This window comes from Trichoderma gamsii (genome assembly GCF_001481775.2).
Source record: "Trichoderma gamsii strain T6085 chromosome Unknown Scaffold_1.2, whole genome shotgun sequence".
Classification (NCBI taxonomy): Eukaryota; Fungi; Ascomycota; class Sordariomycetes; order Hypocreales; family Hypocreaceae; genus Trichoderma; species Trichoderma gamsii.
In genome coordinates, this window is record NW_020171338.1 from 1,178,562 (window position 1) to 1,200,883 (window position 22,322).

The following is a 22,322-nucleotide window of genomic DNA, read 5'->3' on the forward strand; positions in this document are numbered from 1 at the left end:
CATAGCACTCGAGCTTCTATGCTCCGCCAAAACCACCTGCTTCGTTCCGCCACCTACCTACCACCTTCATCCCACGATCCTGGAAGCTTCGAGTCCCTTCCACCCACCGTTTCGACGCACTTCCATTGTCGCGGCCATATTTATACTGCCCCGAAGCTAGTCGCTCTACGCATCGGTGGCCGCAATCGCCATGCTGGCCCATTTCCGCACGGCAGACATTCGCAACTTGTCGCCATGTCGTTGATCCCATACCAGCCTCAAGAGGGCCGCGAGATTGTGCTGTGAGATTATTGCCCCTCCGCTTTGCGCTATCTTCGCTTGTGCTCTGCGCAACACATATCAGAGAGAAACGGGAAAATGATTGAGGCTGAAGATTGCTAACTTTGTATGCCATAGACGACATCGCAATGCGATCGTTGTTCGCGATCCCAGCTCGCAGCGCCTGGAGATTCGTGGCCACCCCGAATGCCCTACATGTCACCGCCCGCTAGGACCAACACCGCCGGAGCATTCGTTCGATCACCCGTTTGACGTCGACCCAGAATCATATGTTGATCCGGGCTACTTTCGGATGCTTCGCGCAGGGCATACCGACTCGACCGCACCCGATCACGCAGCGTCGGGTCTTATTCGCAGACTGTTTCGCCCTGCGCCAGGGAGCGAAGGCTCGGCGTCGCGGGGTTCGTCCGCCGTAGATGATGACGCTGAGTTCATCTCCAGTGCTCCGGGCGTATCACAATCGGAGGGTAGCAGAATCAAGAGGGAAGCGTTTAGTCCAAACTACTTCAAAACTTTCTTCGTCGAGGAGAAGGTCTTGGGCAAAGGTGGCAAGGGCGTAGTCTTGCTGGTGCGTCATGAGATTGACGGCTGTCAATTGGGCCACTTTGCTTGCAAGAGGGTACCAGTGGGCAACGACCATGATTGGCTTGAGAAAGTCTTGATAGAGGTTGAGCTCCTTGCCAAGCTGTCGCACGCCAACTTGGTATCCTATCGACATGTCTGGCTGGAGGATGTCAGGCTGACCATGTTTGGGCCAAGCGTTGCGTGCGCATTCATTCTCCAGCAGTACTGCAATGGAGGCGACCTTCACCAGTATGTCATTGGAAGCGTGCCCAGGGAGGTTACCAAAGAAGAGCTCAAAGACCGCATCCGCCGACGATCGCGAGGTCATGTTGACGCTTCGCGAGATGGCCTGCACGAAAAGCCCAGGTTATCAGTGGAAGAAATTTACTCCTTATTCAAAGACATCACATCTGGTGTTGCCTATCTACATGCGGCAAACTATATTCATCGGGATCTGAAGCCCAGTAACTGCCTCTTGCACCGAGAAGGCGGCAAATTAAGGTGTCTCATCAGCGATTTTGGCGAAGTCCAACCGGAGAATGTAGTGCGAAAATCAACAGGCACAACGGGCACCATTTCGTATTGCGCACCCGAGGTCATTCGCGTAGATGAAACCGGCAAGTACGGAAACTTTACAACAAAGTCGGATATCTTCTCTCTCGGAATGATTCTCTATTTCATGTGCTTTGGCAGGCTTCCTTATCAAGCCGCTAATGCCGTCCAAGAGGAATTGGAAGATGTTGATGAGCTCAGAGCCGAGATTGCTGATTGGACTGGTTTCCAGGATGAGCGACGTGAGAGGCCAGATCTTCCACCAAAGCTCTACATGCTCCTCAAGAAGCTGCTTGCTTTGGATCCAGCCGAGAGACCGAGCGGCAATGAAGTCTTGAATGCCATGAAAAGTGAGACTTATTTTGATGGAATTACCAGAGACCATGTCCCTAGCCCGGCTGTGGCACTGCGAGGTAATCGAGTTCAGAGCTTGGATTCCTCAGCGGGGCCCAGCACACCAGTTCCAGGTGAGTTTTTCTAACCTACAATCCTGACAGCACTTGATCTTATAGTTGAATAGAATCACGGCGGTACCACTCTCGCAGCCTCAGCGTTCCCAAGAACGATAGCACAGCATGGCCAGCCTCAGCTCAGGATGAAAACGGCTTGCAAGATGGCTCTGTCTTTGGTGAAGCGGTACCAGAATCTACCAATGCAATGGTCAAAACCATTAGCCAAAATGGACACCACAGCCACAACAATCATACTCTCCAGTCAGTTGAGCAAAGAAACCCTTCTATACACACAAATGGCCATGCGCACCCCGACGGGCCTCTCCTCCTCGCGCCACCTCCCTCAGAAATGGCCACAATACCGCACGGAGCAGCGCTTCTTTTGATACGCTTTTGCACCATGATAGGCGCCGACCCAGACTCTGTAAAGTATTTTGGTCGCCTTAGTCTGTTTCTCATAAAGCTTGCTACCCTAGTTCGTCCATGCTGGCCATACATGGTCAATCTCGAGGTGAGTGCGCCTCTTGTGCTGCTGGCCGTTCTGGACCTGGGGCTCCCCACCAGCACTAGCACTACCCGCACTCGACGTCCTAGCCACAGCGAACTCGTGACGAGTTTGTTTCGTCAGACGGGGTTGAAAACAAGGCTTTTGTTTCTTGCATTGCATTTGGGAGTAATCTGGCTGGCCGGCCACTGGCAAGCTCTTTGCGTTGCTGTTTCCCATGATGAATGGGCTCAATGGTAGGGAAAACAATATCATTCTATATAGTTGTAATTGGGAAAGGGTGTTAAAAATTAAAACCGTAGAAGAAATGAATCCAGCTATTCAATGATAGATCTAAACTGAGAGTGATATAATACAAGCTGATTACGAAAGAGAAAATTCATAAGAGTAACATATGACCGTCCATAATCCTACATTTTCATCCCCCCTTTAACCCCAAATTGCCTCCTTCTCGCCATTTCCACACTGGCCAGCGTGTATCTCCCCCGATCATTTTCGTCCCTTTTTGAAGCTGCTGCTGCTGCTGCTGCCGCGGCAGACTTGAGCCTTCTCCCTCCCGTGATACTCCCAAAGCCAAAATCAGGATGTCCCCCCAAGCTGCCAAATATGTCACCAATGTAGTTTGCAGGGGCAACGCCCTTTTCAAAAGTGCAGTTCCAGTTGTCGAGGATGCCCCTGACAATCTCGATGCCGGCGTTGTAGAGGTTGGCGATGGCGATGTGGAAGCCGTTTTGGTCTGCGCGGGTGAGATGTTCCCAGTCGGAGAGGGAAGGGGGCGGGCGGTCAAAATTAGAGCCTATAAATGTTTTATATTGTTGTATGAGCATATACTTCTTTTCTATTTGTGAGTTGGCGTATATTGGCTTACCTGTTCGCATGGCAATGATTCTGCTGAAATCGACGAAGCCTTCTATCGCGAACCGCACCAGCACTTCCAGTATGGCATTATCCTCTTGTGCGCTCATACAGTACGCACCCGTGCCGTTGGTCCACAAAGCCGTCGTGTTCTCAAAGGCCCGAGCAAGCTTCTCCCCCGAATAGTACACGTCGCTGGTCGCACCATCACACTTGACCACGCTGGGCGGCCGCACGGCCATGCGGTACGATTCCCCCATGCTGCCGTACAGAGCACGATACCTCCGCGGCTCATCAGCGTCTACGAGTTTGGCGCGTTGAGTAAAGTTGTATGCGGCATCGCGAAGATTTGCGCTGAGTTCGAAGACCTCAGTGCCGTATGTGATGCAGGGGTATTCAAAGGGGTATGTTCGGCCGTAGGGGATATATCCCGTTGGCCAGTCTCCAGGGAGAGAGCGAGGATCGATTTCATATTGCAGAGCTACTTGGACGGAATAACGAGCGAGCGCCACACTACCGATGGTTGCGTAGCGAGGATTGACGCCTGCTATGCCGGCGAGGAGGAAGTATGTCTGTGTGAGGTTGAATCTGCTGGAGAGGATCAAGGCTGTCATGGAAACGGCAGAGTTGATTTCGCCTTCACCGACGGTGAGCTGGCAGACGGTGCCGGTTTGAGTGCAGAAGATGCGTGTATAGAGCATGGATAGGCCGGGAGTGGTGATGACCCGGGATGAGAGATTCCCAAGGCCAGACTGAATGAAGTTGTCGTGCCATATCTGGCCTTCGGGGTCAAACTGTAGTGAGAATCATTTGGTTAGGGGAGCAGAGAACCACCAGTAGTATAGATGTCGATACAAGACAAGTAGTGATGGAATAAATGGAATTACATAATTCGAACTTGACAAAGGAAGATGCAGTCTGGTGATGACAAACCATGGATATGATGAAGACTTTTGGAGAGAGGACGCTAGAAGGAGGCTGAGCATAGACGGTGGGGATATGAGCCATCACCGTCAACAATGTAGATAAAACGAGCGTGAAAAACATCTTGAACACCCTGAACGGACACTATGACGGCGGCTGAAGAGTCATATCGGTGATGGAGTCGATCCACTTGGCGAATCCATCCGATGGGCATAGTTGCACTTTATAAATGAAGCTTATTTACAGAGCCACTATGATTAAGAACAAAACATGACGGCGGCGAAGCGAGGACGTTATGTCTGGTGTAATACATCTTTGTTTTCTCTTCGTAACTCTCATCCATTAGCTTTATTCCGGCGAGTTCCATGTTCACTAACACCCAAGGTTGGTGTGAGTCCCGAAGCCGGGCAATATGAATAAAGGACGGCAACAAGCCGCGGAAGATGGCCGAAACACACTTTTAGTCAATGAGAAAGGCTGATGAAACACGTCATTAAAACAAGATCTTCGGATGTGTTGGCTTTTTGATGAGTTCCGGCTGCCTCTTTCAATAGCGGCGTGTCCTGTCTGCCTGGTTTACCATGTAACGTTTCTTTGTAAAAAGTCACAGATTTCTGCTTTGGATAGGCCGAATTCTAGACCAAACAAGAACATATCTTTCATAGAGAGTCCACAGATCTGCAAATGGCATGAAAAGGAAAAGGAACAAAGGGGTATCTTTAACCGCACTCGGTTCCAACAAAGAGACCTCGCCTAACTTGTAAAAGGATGTTTAGACGATAGCTGCATGATTTTGAGCTGAAGTGAATTGAAAAGCGGATGGAATTGAGGACTATGATTCAAAGCATTCGTCACAACGATTAATGGGTTTATGAATGTTATTCAGGCGAAGCTGCTTTCAGCTGACACTGATGCATCGCGCCATTTTGACGGGTTGGTCTGAAAGAAGCGAACATAGTTTGCTGAAAATCGGCAGTTGTGAAGCAGTACTAGCCGCGGACATGTAAAAGTCTCTTAACAAGACAGAAAATCTTTGTTTTGTTTGCCGTCACTATGCTCTGTGCAACTCTCCTGTGCTTGATCTAGCGACTGTCTCGGGGGAGAAGCGACCGAGATCCTGCAAGAGGCCGCAAAATGGCTCAGCAGGAGCCGGTTTAATTGGCTCTTAGCACTCGATGATCGCATACTGGCTTCGGTGTTCGGGGCCTATCTAAAGGCTACGTGGATGTTTGTATCATGCATTGAACGATGGGACATGTCCCCGCAAAGGGCAATCGAATCAAGGATCAAGGCAAAGAAGAGAAAAGCGGTTACGTACCTGTTGGCAAATATGCTTTCTCAGCAAAAGACAATTGGTCATTGTTTGTCCAATGATTAGACTTGATCACATGCTCGATGAATTTGTTTAGGGCTAGACGCTTTATGCTGCGGATATGCGGCGAGGGCTGTGTAGATGCCTAGGAACTCGGCTTTTGGAGTCGAGATGCCATTATGGAGCGCCATCACAATCTACCAATGGCAACTTCGACCCTCATGCTAGCAGCAGTGAAATCCTCTTGATTTCTGGCCCAAGAGAAGAAGCAATACTCTTCTTCAAAATCATCGGAGTTTTCCTTGCCGCTTCGAAGGCTAAGAATCGAACCGATAGGAGTTTCGGGGTAAAGAAGAGCTAATTATGTGAGATAGCGTAGCCATCATTCCTAAGTTAAACCTTAACCCATTGAAGTGATTGCTCCCACATGGACGAATAAAAATCAACCCGTGGAAATGTCGTTCGTTAGAAGTCTGGATGACTCGTTACCGTCGGCCCTACTGGCAAGCCACAAGAGCGGCTCTGGCCGATCGCGCTGCGCCCACCGAATGGGGCTACAAGGCTCATCAAGGTTAAAAAGTTGGGTGCCACTCGGCCGGTAGCTCGTATAACCTAGTTCTTTCGTAGTGCGATGGGCTATGATGTACATAGTAGTAGTATGTAGTTTTGCCGATTCCCCTTCTGGCGCTGATGACGATTAAACGGCCTCTCCAGACAATATCCTCTTCAGGTCTCGAGTGACGGACGATATCCGTTGCTTCAGCACTCGCTGGTGAAGGGCGCGACAGGGACGTTGGGAATAGGGCGCTGGAAGGCAAGTGATTCGTTCTCGCTCTGGGGCCTGCTGACGGGCGGGCGGGTGGCGTACCCAGGAGCTTTTGCCTTTCTACTTGTATGCTCATGAACAAACTCGGGGGATCCGTAAAGCCAAGCCTCTAGCATCTGGGATGGAGCTGGCAGGGCGTGGCCATTGGCTGCCCCAGGCCCGGTTTTCTCGTCGGCGTCCAAGTTGAGAAAAGCTGCCAAGAGCCTGGAGGTGCAGGTTTGTTAGTTGACGTGCCACGGTGGAGAGCCTGAAGCCGAAAGACCGCTGATGCTCTTACGGAGAATAAGTCTGAAGCCGCATGATGCAGAAGGGCGCGAGGGGGAGGAACACTATGCGATCTTGAGTCGTTGAATTGCTTGAAGAAGAAAAAAAGAAAGAAAAATGAGTCTCTTTTCAGCCAAGAGCATCATTACCTGCTTGGGCAATCGCCGATGCCAATTGTTGCTGCTGCCGCCAGCACTTCTACAGTGGCTTTTACAGCCCATTGTGCCAAGCTAGCTTGAGCTTGGACGAGATTAGCGCCCTTCTGCCCCCCGGCACTGCTACCTCAGCGCTGTAAATCTCTCCCATGGCGTCGCTCAGTGGATCTCGGATGCCAAAAGAGCCGCCCTTTATTGCTGGCACACGCCCCCAGTCCGGTGGTTGCATGGGATCCAAGTACTCTGCAACTCCAACCCCGTCTCTCAGCCTGCGAGAAGAGAGGCATTGCTTTGCCTTTGTGTTCGCCCGGCACCGCAGATGATTCCCTCGTTTTTGGCCCCAGCATCAGGGCCGTCTGCCACATGGACGAGATAACGCCCGTTGAGCCGGCTGCCACGCGCCACGACGTCGAAGCCGGCAAACAAGCCACGGCGCTGGTCACCGAGGTGCGGGCTGAGGAGCCACTGCCCGCCAACAGCTTTGCTTTTACGCCATCCCAGTTGCACAAGCTGCTGAAGCAGAGGAGCCTTGCGGCACTCAACGTCTTTGGTGGGCTCCGTGGCCTTGCGCTGGGCCTCCGAACCGACCTCTCAGCCGGTCTCAGTGTCGACGAGTCGAGTCTCGATGGCACCATCAACTTTGAAGAAGCAGTTGCGGCTGCTCATGCGAATCGCACGCCTGTCATCTCTCCGGCCGACGCCCCAAATGTTCGCCCGGGCTTAAGCTTTCATATAGGCAGATCTGACGATGAAGACCGCTTCGTCGACCGGAGGCGGATATTCGGCGCCAACAGACTGCCCCGACGTCGGCAAAAGTCGTTTTTCAAGCTCATGTGGATTGCCTTCAACGACAAGCTGATGATTCTGCTCACAGTCGCCGCCACTATATCTCTGGGAATTGGTCTCTACCAATCTCTGACTGCCGACGAGGATGCTTCCAACATCGAATGGGTTGACGGAGTGACCGTTGTGGCAGCCATCGTCGTCATTGTCTTGGCCAGCGCGGCCACTGACTGGCAAAAGAATCACCGCTTCGAAAAGCTTAATGAGCGACAGCAGCAGCGCGAAGTAACTGTTCTCCGGTCGGGCAGGATCCAGCAAATATCCGTATACGATGTCATGGTTGGAGATGTCATGCACATCGAGGCTGGCGAGGTTGTGGCGGCCGACGGTGTTCTTGTCCAGGGCTCCAGCTTATACATCGATGAGTCTTCCATCACGGGAGAATCTCAGCTGGTCCGCAAAATGGTGCCGGAGGAGTACAGCCGCTCTTGGGCCACTCCAGTCGATCCCTTCATTTTCAGCGGCACCACTGTCTGTCGTGGTATCGGCCGCATGTTGGTTCTCTCTGTTGGTGAACATTCAAGCTATGGGAGGATGCTCATGTCTCTGCGAGAAGATGTTGAAGAAACCCCTCTTCAGGCGAAGATGGGCAGATTGGGAAAGCAGCTCATCACATTTGGCGCCATTGCTGGCGCCATCTACTTCGTGATCCTGTTCATCCGCTTCTTGGTTCGGCTACCACACCACAAGCATGCCCGGCCCACCCGTAGGGCCGAACATTTTCTCCATATCCTCATGCTTGCCGTTACCATCGTGGTCATCACAATTCCTGAGGGACTGGCGCTGAATGTCACCGTCGCGCTTGCATTTGCCACTACGAGGATGCTCAAAGATCACAATCTTGTTCGCCTCATTCGATCCTGTGAGATCATGGGCAATGCCACTTCCATATGTTCAGACAAGACGGGAACCCTCACGCAGAATAAAATGTCTGTTGTTGCCGGCCGCGTTGGACTCGAGAGTGGCTTTGAAGATAGCGATGTTCCCCTCGCTACCTCCAGCTCGGCTAGTACTTCATCTACATCGCGGCTACCGTCATCGAAGCACTTCATGTCGACTGTCTCTCCAGAAGTACGGAGCCTGATTAAAGATAGCATAGCTCTCAACTCCACGGCTTTTGAGAGAGATGACTCTGCAGGAGCCGACTTTATCGGATCGAGCACCGAGACAGCCCTGCTCAAGTTTGGCCGAGAGCATTTAGGCATGGGCAAGCTTCGGGAAGAACGAGCCAACGGCAACATCATCGCCATGCTACCTTTTGACTCGGCTCGAAAATGGATGGCAGTCCTAGTCAAGCTTCCCAACGGCAGATACCGCCTACTGGTCAAAGGAGCTGCAGAAATCGTGTTTGAATATTGCGCGTTTATCGTTGATGACCCGACCTTTCGATTTACTACCTCTCGGCTCGAGGAGACCGACAGAAGGAGCTTCCGCAGAACCATCTACGAATATGCCACGAATATGCTGCGGCCCGTGGCTATTAGTTTCCGAGATTTTGATGAGCATGAAGTATTCGAGAATCCAGGTGATGACCCCACCACTGTCAACCTGGAATGGCTTGCATCTGGCATGATGTTTATTGGTTTCTTTGGCATCCGTGACCCGCTTCGACCAGAGGTGGTTAATTCCGTCCGCCAGTGCCAGGACGCCGGTGTCTTTGTGCGTATGGTTACCGGCGACAACTTCCTCACTGCCAAGGCCGTAGCCACAGAGTGTGGTATATACACTCCCGGCGGCGTTGCTATGGACGGCCCTACTTTCAGAAAGTTGACGCCGTCTCAGCGTGACGCCATCATTCCGCGCTTGCAGGTACTGGCGAGATCTAGCCCGGAAGATAAAGTGTTACTCGTCTCCCGTCTGAGAGAAATGAAAGAAATCGTTGCTGTTACCGGTGACGGGACAAACGATGCACTAGCTTTGAAAGCTGCTGATGTTGGCTTTGCTATGGGTATGCAGGGCACTGAAGTGGCCAAGGAAGCTGCTTCTATCATTCTTCTTGACGATAAATTCGCGTCCATTGTGAAAGCCCTCGGTTGGGGCAGGACAGTGAATGACGCGGTCAAGAAGTTCATCCAGGTGGGTGCTTTCTTCTTCTTCTTCTACATAACATTAAGGGCTAACATATTTGTATAGTTTCAATTTACAATCAACATAACAGCTAGCATCACAACAGTCATCTCGGAACTTGTGGGTGATTCCATCTTTACAGTCGTACAGCTCCTCTGGATAGATCTTAGCATGGATATATGTGCTTCTCTCGCATTTGCTACCGACCATCCTACGTCAGATTCTCTGATGCGCAAACCTGAGCCTCGCAATAAAGCCATTGTGAGCATCACCATGTGGAAGATGATTCTTGGTCAAGCCATCTATCAGCTTTTAGTCGTATTCTTAGTACATTACGTTGGTTGGGACATTTTCAACCCTGGTACTAAGCACGAGATCGATAAGCTGCAGACGCTTGTGTTCAATATTTATGTCTTCATGCAGCTTTTCAACCAGCACAACTGTCGCAGAGTGGATAATGGGATTGATATCTGGCATCAAGGGTTTTTCACCAACCCTTGGTTTATTGGTGTGCAGCTTTTGACACTTTTAGGCCAGTTCCTTATCGTCTTTAAAGGCGGCGAAGCTTTCGACACCAAACCATTGACTGGTGCCCAGTGGGGATGGAGCTTGCTATTTGGCAGTCTTACCATTCCTCTCGGCGCCTTGATCCGTCAAGTACCTGATCGATACGTTTTGGCCTTTTTCCTTGGATTGAAGAGACTATTCCTTTTTATTACGGCTCCTATCAGGAATTTGTGGGCCAAAGTCTTCCAGAAGAAAAAACAGCAAATCGGCGAGGGCTCCCAACAAGAGCTGGGCGCTGTCGGGAACTTGGTCGTTCGGTCAGGCACAACTTTACTGAGTCCAGTGGGGCTGACAGACACTGGCTCACGACTTGGCCACGCAAATCAACCCACCTCAGATAGCAAGACGCAGCTTGCTCATAGTAGTATAGCTGAGAGCTCTGCCATGGCTTCTATGTCGGTGATTGAAAAGATAGAGATCGATCTAGAAGCATTGATCGACGCCGCCAGATTGGGCAGGCTCGCAGATAAAGAGATGTTGGAGATTCACCCTCGCACGCTGAAGGACGACCCGATTCTACTACCACGGTCAGACACCAGCATACCGCCTAGCCAAGATCCCAACATTCTCCGACATCTCATCAGAGTCGTGAGGAACGATGTACATGGTCCACCTAGGAGGCCTGTTCAGAGACCTACAGTTCCTAATCGAGTCACCTGGGTTGAGCCAAGGCGACCAGACCCGGCTCGAACCCGGCAGCAGCAAACTCGACGCGATTGGCTCTCATGGGAGGGTTGGCTGAGGACCAGAAGACGATAGACCATAAAACGACTCACGAACTTGTCCTTTTTTTTCTCTCTTGGGCTATCGCCTTTTGTTATTACTGTGGCTGTTGTTTCTCTCGGTTATTAGCGTGTTTTCTGCGATCTATACATTATATCCTCTCTCACTCAAATAGAGACAATCGGAATGGAAATTACAAGTTGGAAAGGTCATGGGTACGCACATATACACACATATATATCTAGCGAGTTGGAGAACGCAGATATCCTACGATTACATATGAACATCATAATTTATGTCTGGTTTTTGGGAGATCAAACGAATTATATTATTATTATCGTGGGGTGGATGGATCGGCGCTCAATAAGGGGATACATAACTTTGCATACCTTTTCTCATGACGGGCACTTTACTAGATGGTCAAACGAACTCGCACATATACTGATGCAAGACAAAGCTCTTGATCAAACTGAAATCATTCATTGGCATCAAATGAGCATCGAGGCGTAGATATCATATAATTTTTATAATGCTTCAAAACATTCTTTTGATGGAAGAGGCATAAGTGAACGCAATGTGTGTATTGTAATGATGTAGGTACTAGGTTTAAACTAGCTAGATATATGATAGGCTGACCGGACCTTCCTCGATGGGGACCGACCTGCATCGACAGGGACCGACCTGCATCGATACCAGGGGAGTTGCTTCCATGTATTACTCAAGTCTTCTTACGGAGTTATTCGTCATGTTTCTTACAACTAGTTAATCTCCACCGTGCCATCCCCCCACTCCCCCCCGCCCCGCGCACAAAAAAGCAAACCAAACTAAACAATTACTAGTAGCTCTTCCCAGGTCAGAAACTTGATCCTTGCACACCCACCTCTTCAGTCCTCCCAAGCCGATCGATCGAGCGCTTACCGCATCCTGCGCATTATTCTCTGCACAAGCAAACTCCATGGATTTTGATTTTGACGACCCACTGCGTGGATACCGCGTATCGAGGCATCCAAGTCCCGAAACCGACATCTCATCAGCTCCTGCTAGCCCAGGAGAGTATAGAGATCGTCGCGAAGAAGTTGATGTCGTCCTCAACAATTATTCACCAGTTCAAGATACAGATAATACAGTTACTGTTTTTCGCGTCTTTCTCAAGTATCTCTGCAAAGATGGCCAAATGATTCTGATGCATGAGATTGCACAGCTGGGACGGGACCCGGTGAAGCTTCGAATGTTGCGCAATTTTCTAGTGGATGCAATTCTAAAACCAAGTAAGCTACTCAGCATTCATTCATTCATTCATTCCTCCATTCTTTTTAACTAACCAGAAGCCTAGTGAGAATGGCAGGCGGTAAAGCCCCAAAGACAATTTCTCCTTCGCCTTTCAAAGATTCAGCTCGAAGTATCAACTTAATCATGACTAAAATCGAGTCGTCGTCAAGAAAAGATCAGACAAAGTTGAAAGAAAACTGTCTTAGCAGAGATGGCTATAAATGCATTATGACTGGCCAAGTTGATGATACGCATTATAGAGAAATGTTGCCACAGGATCGTAAAGATCTTATTTGGTCTCCATCGCAATGTGCACATCTAATGCCGTTTGCTCTTAGAAAGTTCAATGATCAAGACGCACAAGAGGTACTTCACCCCGTTTTCTTTTCCCTTGCATATATTAATCAATAGTTAGAGAGAGACGAAGTCGACAATTTGGTGGGCTCTCTACAGATATTTTCCCTTTCTAAAAGGCAAAATTGAAGCGAAGACAATTAATCAGCTGGAGAATGCTGTGACATTATCCATACTAGCTCACTATGAGTTTGGTCGGTATAACTTGACTCTTGAGCCAACAAGCCAAGTATGTGTCATTTAATATTTCTCCTTTCTCTGTCTCTTCCTTTGCTTACCAGTGCTCTTTTCATATCTAGAAGAATCGATATCGTCCCATTTGTCTAGGTGCCGTGTGTCCTGATGTACAAAAAAAACTTCCGGCAGAAATTACTTTGACACAATCAAATTCATCAATCCCCTTGCCAGATTCTGATTATTTCAGAGTACATTTCCAAATCTCTCAGATTCTACATGTAAGTGGCATTGGACCGAAGCTCAATGCTGCTTTATATGAAAATGAATTCACTACAATATTTGACATCCACCCGGATGGCTCAACTGATTTAGGGCGTATTCTAGTACGCAGGATGCTGATGGACATCTAGATAATACCCGCTCCTATAGTTATTCCTAAAGGGCATTAGGTGTCATGCGTCAGAGCGGTTGCATATGGAATAGATATTACAGCTGCTTAATACATCTTACGGTTAGGCTTTATGCCACTTTAACATAGACAATACAGAATGCTGTCGTGGAAACATTGCATTACTGACTGTGTGATGAACTTATTGTAAATGACTATAGCGCCATTTACAAAGAAAAAGCTAAGAATCCTCGAACTCGACCGACCTTGGACGAGATTAAAGTCTCTGGGATTGAAATAAGCCAGCTTGTGGTTGCTGAGCGTGCCGCTTCATTCAAACGCAGGTTTCCAAGCCGTACATTTTGTCCACCACTTGGACTCAATCGACCTCTCCCGAATCCAAACGAGGACACCGCTGATGAGATCGAGCCTACCGACGCTCCCGTCCCACCACCAAGACTTGCGGCTCGACCTCTCTCGACTCCTACCGAGGAAGCCGCCCATTAGACCAGGCCTGTCGCCGCTCCCGTCGAGCCTGCCCCTATTCTCATCAACAGAAGCGCCCAGACCGACCCTGTCACTCGGTCACTACAACCTGGATAAGCGAAGACCACCTCCAACAGCGCGTTGGAGAATTGGTTGAAAAACGCTTTATGGAGCTCCTGGACAAATATGGAATACCCATGAAGGACGATGAGTATCTGGTGCGTGTTGGAAGCAACTCCCCTGGCCTCGATGCCCCTCGAGGCAGGTCGAGGCAGGTCGGGTCCCTTCGGGCCCCTTCGGGAGAAGGATCCCTCGGCCTACTATATATAGAGCCGGGCCCGGTGTTGATATAATAAGTCGGTCCCTAATAAGGGAACAATAGGAAGGACCGGTTGGCTATCTATATATATATATATATATATATATAAGGCTGTGCCCCGCATTTTCTTATGCCTTATATAACAAACTGTAATCACAACGCTCCCTTGTTAAAGTGGACGTCTGAAGCCTAGCTAAAGAAAAAAAAAGCTTTTTAATGTTATAATACATATTCTTATATTTTATATTATAGCGACTATACTTACGATCACTTTTTCTTTGATAATTATCGCACGTGCCGCAATATAAGTCTTCTTATTTATTATGTTTCTTACGACTAGTTAATCTCCACCGTGCCATTCCCCCTTGCTAATAAGATGCCCAAAAGGACCTTTGGCTTTCATCAGCTCTTCATAGCTACCCTCTTCGACCTTGACACCATTGTCAATCATGACAATCCTATCACAAATCTTCATCATTTCAGGCGTATGCGTTACCATCACGATGGCCATACCGCTCTCCTTCTTTCTCGCCCGCTCCATAAGATCGCATATCGTCTCGCGGATCATGCTTGTCGACTCAGCATCAAGAGCACTTGTCGGCTCGTCCAAGATGAGAAGTTGGGGATGGCGGACGAGCGCCCTGGCGACGCTCAGCCGCTGCTCTTGACCACCTGAGAGAGCGATTCCACCATCTCCCACGATGGTAGAGTAGCCTTGAGGGAGAGAGGTGATGAAGTTGTGAATGCCGGCTGCTTTTGCTGCGGCTTGTACGCTTAGGCTGTCTCTGAAAGGAGAGTCTTCCGGGAGACCGTAGACTATGTTGTCTGTGACTGTTGCGGGGAAGAGATATGGTGTTTGGGAGACGTATGCCATTTTTGAGCGAAGGTGTTGCATGTTGAGTTTGGAAAGGGGAACGCCTGCGTAGGTGAGAGATTGAGCATCGTCTGAAGGGCGGTAGAAGCCCATGAGGAGCGATATGATTGTGGATTTTCCAGAGCCAGAAGAGCCAACTATGGCGGTGCAACTTCCCTGCGTGATGTTGAAAGAAACATTATGAAGGACACGTGGGCTCGACTGTGAATAAGCAAATTGCAAGTTTTTAACCTTGACAGGTAAAGGGGAAGATATCTCAATACTGCCTTGGCGCTCTTTGGAATTTATCGGTATTTCTGCGTAGGCTAGTAACTGTGTTGCTGTTACTGTGGCCATGGTCATTTGAGGTATGCTGCCTAATAAAGCGGTTGACGTTCCGATACTGAATAGTAGTAAGTTGATTACCTGCAGTATCTTGGCTACTGTGGTGCCATCGTTCTTAGATAATAAGACTGTGGCATAGTAGAATACCAAGGCGGTCATGGGATAATTCATTGACTGGTATAGTCCAAAAAGTCCACACGTATAACCTGCCCTCTTCAGGCCCAAGCTCAAAGTGTCAGAAATCAGTTTTTGATGCTTTTTGCCAAAGTACTTTTCAAGCATTAGCGCTCGCACTACGCGGATGTTGACAAACGTCTCGCTGAAGACGGCGCTGGCATCTGAGGCTCCTTGGTTGCATTTGGCTTCCCACTTGCTGCTGATGATGGTGTATCCTTTGACTATTCCGAGGACGAGCGGTAGCGCTGAAAGAGTGACGAGAGTCAGCCTCCAGGACGTTATAAAAGCCCATATCATGGAGACTGTAATCATCCCGATGACGCTTATAATGATGGGGATGAATCGCCCCACAATGTTGCGAGTTTCCTCCGAGTTCCTGTCAAGGCATTCGTTGATTCTGCTGGCCGAGTTTCCATCTTGATCGAACCATGATTTCGGCTGCCGCAAGATTCTCTTTAGAGCCTCGAGACGAAGTGCATTCACCCAGGATTGACCGACTTTCTCAAGGGCTAAATGTCCAATTCCAGTGGCAGTGCCATCAACGACTGCAGTAATGACCAAGTATATTGCCTTTTGTTTCGCTGCGGCCGTTCTGTTCTCTGGTAGCCACAATACTGCCAGGAGCTGAGAGAGACAAAAAGAGAAGACTGGTTTTGCCGCAGAGCTAATCAGACACATTACAATTCCACCGAGGAAGATTGCGCGGTCTTTTGCGGTGAGTATTGGCCAGACGGTTTTCAAAATTGACCATAGAGTGCTCGGTTTTTCCACCGTTTGCTTTGCAGTTATATCTGTAGTAACGGTTGGAGGCTGCTCACGGTTGGAAGCGACTCGCAAGCTGGAGATGTTGCTTCGGCGATCTGCTTTTCCAAATAAATAGATTGGATCATCTATGTCGTGCTCAGAATCATGAGAAAAGTCCATAATGTAGTCGCTGTCTGAGGAGGATCTATAGCTAGATTCTGTGGCATTGAATCTGTAAGATGGCTCAAAACATTCGCTAATCTCGCTGGATGATTGTCTCTTGCCAGTTCCATAGCTGGATACGTTTTCGGCAGATTTTTTTAACCTCTTGTCTGTATTAGAGCTTTTCCGGGTCTTTTCAAATTTCTTGCCTGAGAGCACAACTGCCATCTGTGATTTACTCCAAGACGATGATTCAAGGGAAGCCTGACGAGCCAGAGACGCAAATGGGCCTGTTGATATGTTGGCTAGCTGTCGCCGCAATCCCTGCTGTACCAAAGTGGCGTCTTGCATGACATAAACATATTCATCATCTTCAATTTGGCTAATATCATGCGTAATGATGATTGTTGTTTTGTCTCGTCGCCACGCTCTGATAGCATCTACTATCAGACTCCGGTTAATCTGATCCAAGCTGCTTGTCACCTCATCAAGGATAAGTACAGCCGGATCTCGAATTCTTGCTCTGGCAAGCGCAACTCTCTGCATTTGGCATCCGCTTAATTTGTGTCCATTTGAACCGATCCGAGTGTTGAGGCCTTCGGGGAAATTACTGAGCATCGATTGTAGTAGCGCAAATTCGCACGCAGTGCTGACAGCCTCTTTTGTCACTGCTTCAGGGTCACTGTGCCCAACTGCTACGTTATTGAGAACGCTATCTTCGAACACGACGCTCAATTGCTGGATCAAAGCAATGTTAGATCGGACCCAATCGCCATCCAGAGTGGCCAAGGGGTACCCGTCTAAACAAATGAGGCCCGACGAGGGGTCATAGAATTGAGCAATAAGATTCCCGATTGTGCTTTTTCCTGACCCGCTTCTTCCTACAATGAAGGTGAGTTGGCCGGCGGGGAAAAAGAAGGTTGACTTATTGAGGACGGGCTTTTCGGGATTGGAGGGATAGGCAAAGGTGACCTGCCACGGGCCATTGATTAGCTCTCGTAAACAAAGGGGAAGCGGTATTCAGTCAAACATACATCTATTAGATCCACATTGCCAATGCAAGAGTTTGGTCTTATGTGGCCTCCATTCTCCTTGGCAGCTTCGTCATCACATGTAGTCGATAAAGATGACAAAAAGCCCCCCGCAAATATGCCTTTTGATAACACCAGCCACTGTGGGAGCAACGCTTCAATTCCCTGGAACGCTGAAAGGACAGAGAAAAAGGTGGTAATGACTTGGCCAGGACTCAGTCCTTGGTCGACGAGGATGGTGCCATACCAGAAGCCCGCCACGAATATGCCAACAACCCAAAAGGCAACATATCCCATCTGGAAACAGTTGCATTGAGCCTGTATCAAATACTGTTTGCTGGCTAACACGATTGCTTCGTGGTATTGTCGGAGCTCGCGGTCGAATCCGTTGAATAGTTTCACAATTTCAATTGCCTTTATGGATGAGGTAGCAAACTTTGATGCAGTTTCCAAATCGCGCTTCTGGGCTTGTATAGCCGGCTGTAATCGTCGAGTTGCAAGAGACAGGAGTATCATAGATATGGGAAGGGTTGCGAGTAGCACCAAGGTGAGCTTCCAAGAATAATAAAAAGCTATCGAGAGGGAGACGACGGAAACGATACAGTCGGTTACTAGGAAGCCGAATACTTGCGATGTTGCGAGCTGAAGTTCTCGAGTTTGCCTATTGATCTGGTTAGTCGCTGGCTATCATTGATCTTAAAGGTTGGATCGTTATGTAGACTTGCGTTTGGATTCTAACCAAGAGACTAGAGACACCCTGGTCTAAAGAATCGAACCATGCCATATTCTTTGACAGTAGGCTCTTGAAAACATCTTGTCGGACAGACTTGGCTTGAAGCTCTCCAAAGACGACCCAGAGTGCTAGAAATGCCGAGCCTGAGAGACAATTTACAATTGCAAGGCTGATCAATATCTGACTCCAGTGGGATATCTCATGCAGGGTCTCGCTACCTGAGCGCCGACCAGCACCGAAATCGGATACTATATTGAAGATCTTGCCCAAGAAGATGGGATAGATGGACTTGATGGCAGCAAATGCGGCTGAAGCAGTGAGGGCGGCGGTAAGAGCCGCTGCCTGCTTCCATCTGGTGAAAGAAAAGAGATGCTTGAATGATGAGCGAATGGGCTTATTAGCGATGGTTTGATGATTGACGGATGGGATAGTATCGAGGACTATGCTGAGATTATCCGTCGAAGCTTTTAATGATACTGAATCTCTATCTTTTGCAGCCATGATGTCTAGTAGCATGAGGCAATGACTTGAATAAGCATTAGGATCAATGACAAGAAGCGATGATTACGGATGATGAAGGTATCACAAGCCATTATGAAGCAAGGAAGCCAGATCGGTAAAAATAATCCCTAGGGAGCTGGCACATAGTGTATAAGCCTATAAGTGGATAATGCACAATGTATTGTTCCATCGCCGCCTTGATATTGTGTCCGCAGAGTGGCCCAAACGCACTGCTCACTTTGCTCTGACACGGCATTGAAGACGAAAGATGGGTGGGCCAAGCGCTCAAAAGTCGTCGCTAAAGAATTAAAAAGATGAGCTTCAGAATCTCGTAGATGTCATTAATCTCAATCTGAAACAGCATGATTGCCCTAACTAGCACATCATGGCCAGTCACCACTCGGTGATTCTAATCACAAGAGTCTCGAGATGGCCAAAGCGAGTCATTGGAGAAGCCGTGGGATATTACGCTGTTAGTACTCGAAAAGGCAAAATGTGGGGTGGTGAGCAATTCTAGAGAGTTTCAGGGCCCAACAAAAGCATTTTCCTAGATTTTGATGCTTGTGGAAGAGCAAAGCCACTGAAGCCATGGAGTAGCACAAAGCTGGACACCTTCAAGGCTGATGGAGATACAGTGCCGCAAACACAGTAACCTGCGTCGCAAACACTGTAGCCTGACCTCATCGCTGCCCCTCCAAACGGCCCGGCCCCACCTTTGACGGTAGATTTTGCGACGATGCATCAAACCGGATAACGATTTCTCGAATAGCCACTCTCTACACTCACTACCAACTTCGACATTGCGAATATTCTACGCAACACCAGCAGCCATCATGGATCCTTTAGAGAGCATGTCCACCGGGGGGCCGCTGCCCAAGAACTTTGACGCCGAAAATGCGGCCAACATGGAGGATGTGCGTCTCGTTTCCAGCTGTGCAGCTCATGGAAGTTTCTAGCTGACCTTTTGTGTTTCTTGCGATAGATGGAGAAGCAATTCGCAGTCAAGGGTACGAAATCGATATTGACTCTTCACGGATAAACTGTTTATACACGACCTAACATGCTATTTATACAGTCGTTCAGCACATGGCCACCTACTGGGCCATCCTCGAAAAGGTCAAGGGCTCAAGTCTGCGACTCACCAAGATCGACGACGAAATCTACGACCACCTCAAGGAGGCCTTCCCCGAGTTCGACCCCGCCGCCACAATCGACGAGGACGAAATGAAGAGCAAGTCCGGCAAGGAGAGGTGGCGCGCCTTCATGATGAAGTACGAGAAGACGGTCGACGACTTCAACTTTGGCACCATGGTGCGCAACAATGCCAAGGCGGAATACGAGCAGGACACAACCATCTTTGGTGGGTTTTAGGAGGTTTACCTTATTCATACTGTTGTCTGACCGCATAATAGTTCCCCGCATGCAGTTCTATGCTGTTGAGATCGCCCGGTATGTATTGCAACAGGGCGTTGGCAGTATTCCTAATGATTCACGCTGACTGACTATCCGAGCAGAAACCGAAATGGCCTTAACGACTGGATATATGAAAAGGCACAGGAGGAGAAGAACAAGTCCAAATAAATACCCATTATACACAGACGAAGTCAAGAAAAGTCAATTCTGCTTATACCGCGTGCCTTTTTATCGCTATACTGTTGGAAATTTGGCCGGAATGGCCTAGATATAGTTTGAATACGCAATATGGCCTCTAGCTGCCATTCTATCTAATGAGAAGGTAGAAGAAATGGGTAATAGATGCTCCCTAATTTGAATAACCCTGCTTGGGCATACTCTTTCTCTTGATATATAAAGTCGCTGGTCACAGCTCGAACAGCTGTATGATATAAAGCTTTGACCCCCCAAGCAGTTATATTCACGCAAGCCATGTTTGTTTTCTGTTTGCATTCCGCAGCTGTTTGCCACCTGGCTGGCAAAAAGTGTCTAGCTCGGGCACCAGCGCCATCAACGAGTCGCAGGTGACAACTGCAAACTTTGGTTTCTCTATCCCACTTTCTCCCAAATATCAGCAAAATTGCCCTCATCTCCTTGCCTACCCAAGATCTCGTGTCAAATTCTTCTCCCAAACAGGATATCACGATGGATGGGACGTCCTGGCTGGATCTGTCGATAGAGAGCGACGGCATAACCTCGCCATCGCCACCACCATCGCCTCGTAAGTCAACTATCGCTGCCTACTAGTATTTCTCATCAATATTCCAGCTTCTATTATAGCAGAAAAATAACCAACTTGAAATAACAGCAAGCAGCCCCATAAAACTCTCTCGATCAAAGTCCATCATCGAGCGATCCGGCAGCAGAGCCTCCGTCTACTCCATCTCTCCCAACACCTCACGCAGCGATGACCAGCTTTTCGGTCGCGCTGGCCTCCCCCCATGGGATCGGACAGTAGACATAGTCTATCACAGGTACAAACGCGGAGAAGCCAAGCCAGACAAAAACATCGCTTTGAAGGCGTCCATCGCCAACTTCTTCTCACTGCACAAGAGACAGAGGCCCTCACAAACAAGCAGCAACATTGCCCGTCAGGCAAGCATCTAGCAGAAATTTCCTGAAAATGTTCGCCTGCTCATACTCCAAAACCTCATAACATCTCACGAGTCAGCAGCGTTGGGATCCAAGCCCATCAGCCTCAATCGATTCTGCTGGAACCAAGACTGCTGGGAGCCCTCAGACTTTACTCCCCTCCACGATGTCCTGGCAGCTTTCCACTCTTATCTTGCAGTCTCTTTCGACTTTTACGCTGAGCTTTTCACAACCATCTTGTCAGAATATACTTTTCACGTTACGTTTTCGCCATTTATTGCCCCGAAACTCAATCCCCTTGCTACTACGTGGCTCGACAAATACGGTCCCTTTATGAGGTCTCTTGTCATTGAAATCGATCTATCGCATCTTGGTTTTGGCCCTAGTCCCTCAGCTATGACACTGCTCCCAAGTCTTAGCCGTGTTCAAGACCTCATTCTCAATTTCAGCACGTCTCAACTTAGAAGAGCCCCAGAAGCTCCATTGGAGTCCTTGATTCTCGCATGTCGCCGCTTCTACGGCGAAAGAGAGGAAATTCCTAAACCCCCTGCAGAATCAGCGAACAAAAAAGTCTCCGAAAACACTCAAAACACATCTTCAGCTGTCGGCGTCGACAATTCAAGCAAATCTTCATTAGAAAAAATCGCTCGGGCCATCTCTCCAGCCCCCCAAGAATCCTTCAGACAGTCCGTACTGATCACTCACGACAACACAAAAAGCGAACTCGTTACTTGGGACCCCGACGACGGCGAGGCAGAAGACGGTGACGACGACGAAGAATATTACGACGACGATGAAGATGGCGACACTGACGGCTCCTCCATCGAAAGCAGCTACTGCTCCTCTTCAAGCTCAGACTCATCCTCAAACGCAGACAACAGTTCGCTCGCCCCCACGCCATCCATCCCCGAAGAAAAACCCTTCTACTGCCCAGACAAACACCTCTCCATATGCAACCATCTCGCTCGCCTCCGCAACAAAGTCACTTCCCTCCGCATAGTTGGTTTCAGCGACGAGTACTCCCACGCCGTCATAGCAACTATATTCCCCCAGTGGAAAACTTCCCCCCTCGCAAACCACTCCTACCGTGTCGCTCCCTCTACGCTTTGGCCTCGCCTGCGTGGTCAGAAATCCTGGATCGATGCCGGCCGTGGAGAACTGGTATTGGACGACCACGAGGTCATTCCTGAACCTTGCATTTTCCCCGAGGGGTTGATTCAGCTGCCGCCGCCAGTCATTTACAGATCGGGTATCAGATCGCTGCCGTGGTGTCGCGAACCAGCTCACCGCCCGAGACACAATGCCACCAACTCAGGCTCTAGTTGGCCGTCTCAGAGAAGTATAGACAGTA

General features: G+C 49.1%; 7 protein-coding genes across 7 annotated transcripts; 4 read left to right on the top strand and 3 right to left on the bottom strand.

Annotated features, from left to right (window-relative positions):
* Positions 1-18: 18 nt before the first annotated feature.
* Positions 19-2,592, top strand: TGAM01_v200353 (calcium-dependent protein kinase; the record flags this gene model as incomplete). The annotated part of the gene is made up of 4 exons (XM_024548540.1): positions 19-281; positions 397-746; positions 1,839-1,862; positions 1,916-2,592. The coding sequence occupies 4 exons, from the start codon at positions 19-21 to the stop codon at positions 2,590-2,592; spliced, it is 1,314 nt and encodes a 437-aa protein (XP_024406755.1).
* A 170-nt stretch (positions 2,593-2,762) lies between these two features.
* Positions 2,763-4,254, bottom strand: TGAM01_v200354 (hypothetical protein; the record flags this gene model as incomplete). Its single annotated transcript, XM_018803165.2, has 3 exons — positions 2,763-3,148; positions 3,221-4,001; positions 4,141-4,254. 3 exons carry the CDS (start codon positions 4,252-4,254, stop codon positions 2,763-2,765), a joined length of 1,281 nt encoding a protein of 426 aa, XP_018663571.2.
* Positions 4,255-6,202: 1,948 nt separating this feature from the next.
* TGAM01_v200355 (hypothetical protein) lies at positions 6,203-6,569 on the bottom strand (the record flags this gene model as incomplete). The annotated part of the gene is made up of 2 exons (XM_018803164.1): positions 6,203-6,473; positions 6,547-6,569. The coding sequence occupies 2 exons, from the start codon at positions 6,567-6,569 to the stop codon at positions 6,203-6,205; spliced, it is 294 nt and encodes a 97-aa protein (XP_018663570.1).
* A 482-nt stretch (positions 6,570-7,051) lies between these two features.
* Positions 7,052-10,924, top strand: TGAM01_v200356 (hypothetical protein; the record flags this gene model as incomplete). The annotated part of the gene is made up of 2 exons (XM_018803163.1): positions 7,052-9,607; positions 9,665-10,924. 2 exons carry the CDS (start codon positions 7,052-7,054, stop codon positions 10,922-10,924), a joined length of 3,816 nt encoding a protein of 1,271 aa, XP_018663569.1.
* A 919-nt stretch (positions 10,925-11,843) lies between these two features.
* TGAM01_v200357 (hypothetical protein) lies at positions 11,844-13,583 on the top strand (the record flags this gene model as incomplete). Its single annotated transcript, XM_024548541.1, has 3 exons — positions 11,844-12,156; positions 12,936-12,966; positions 13,298-13,583. The coding sequence occupies 3 exons, from the start codon at positions 11,844-11,846 to the stop codon at positions 13,581-13,583; spliced, it is 630 nt and encodes a 209-aa protein (XP_024406756.1).
* Positions 13,584-14,221: 638 nt separating this feature from the next.
* TGAM01_v200358 (hypothetical protein) lies at positions 14,222-18,427 on the bottom strand (the record flags this gene model as incomplete). Its single annotated transcript, XM_024548542.1, has 4 exons — positions 14,222-17,134; positions 17,197-17,673; positions 17,933-18,069; positions 18,145-18,427. 4 exons carry the CDS (start codon positions 18,425-18,427, stop codon positions 14,222-14,224), a joined length of 3,810 nt encoding a protein of 1,269 aa, XP_024406757.1.
* An 833-nt stretch (positions 18,428-19,260) lies between these two features.
* On the top strand, positions 19,261-20,008 carry TGAM01_v200359 (hypothetical protein; the record flags this gene model as incomplete). The annotated part of the gene is made up of 5 exons (XM_018803161.1): positions 19,261-19,341; positions 19,410-19,434; positions 19,503-19,787; positions 19,840-19,876; positions 19,942-20,008. 5 exons carry the CDS (start codon positions 19,261-19,263, stop codon positions 20,006-20,008), a joined length of 495 nt encoding a protein of 164 aa, XP_018663567.1.
* Positions 20,009-22,322: the final 2,314 nt, after the last annotated feature.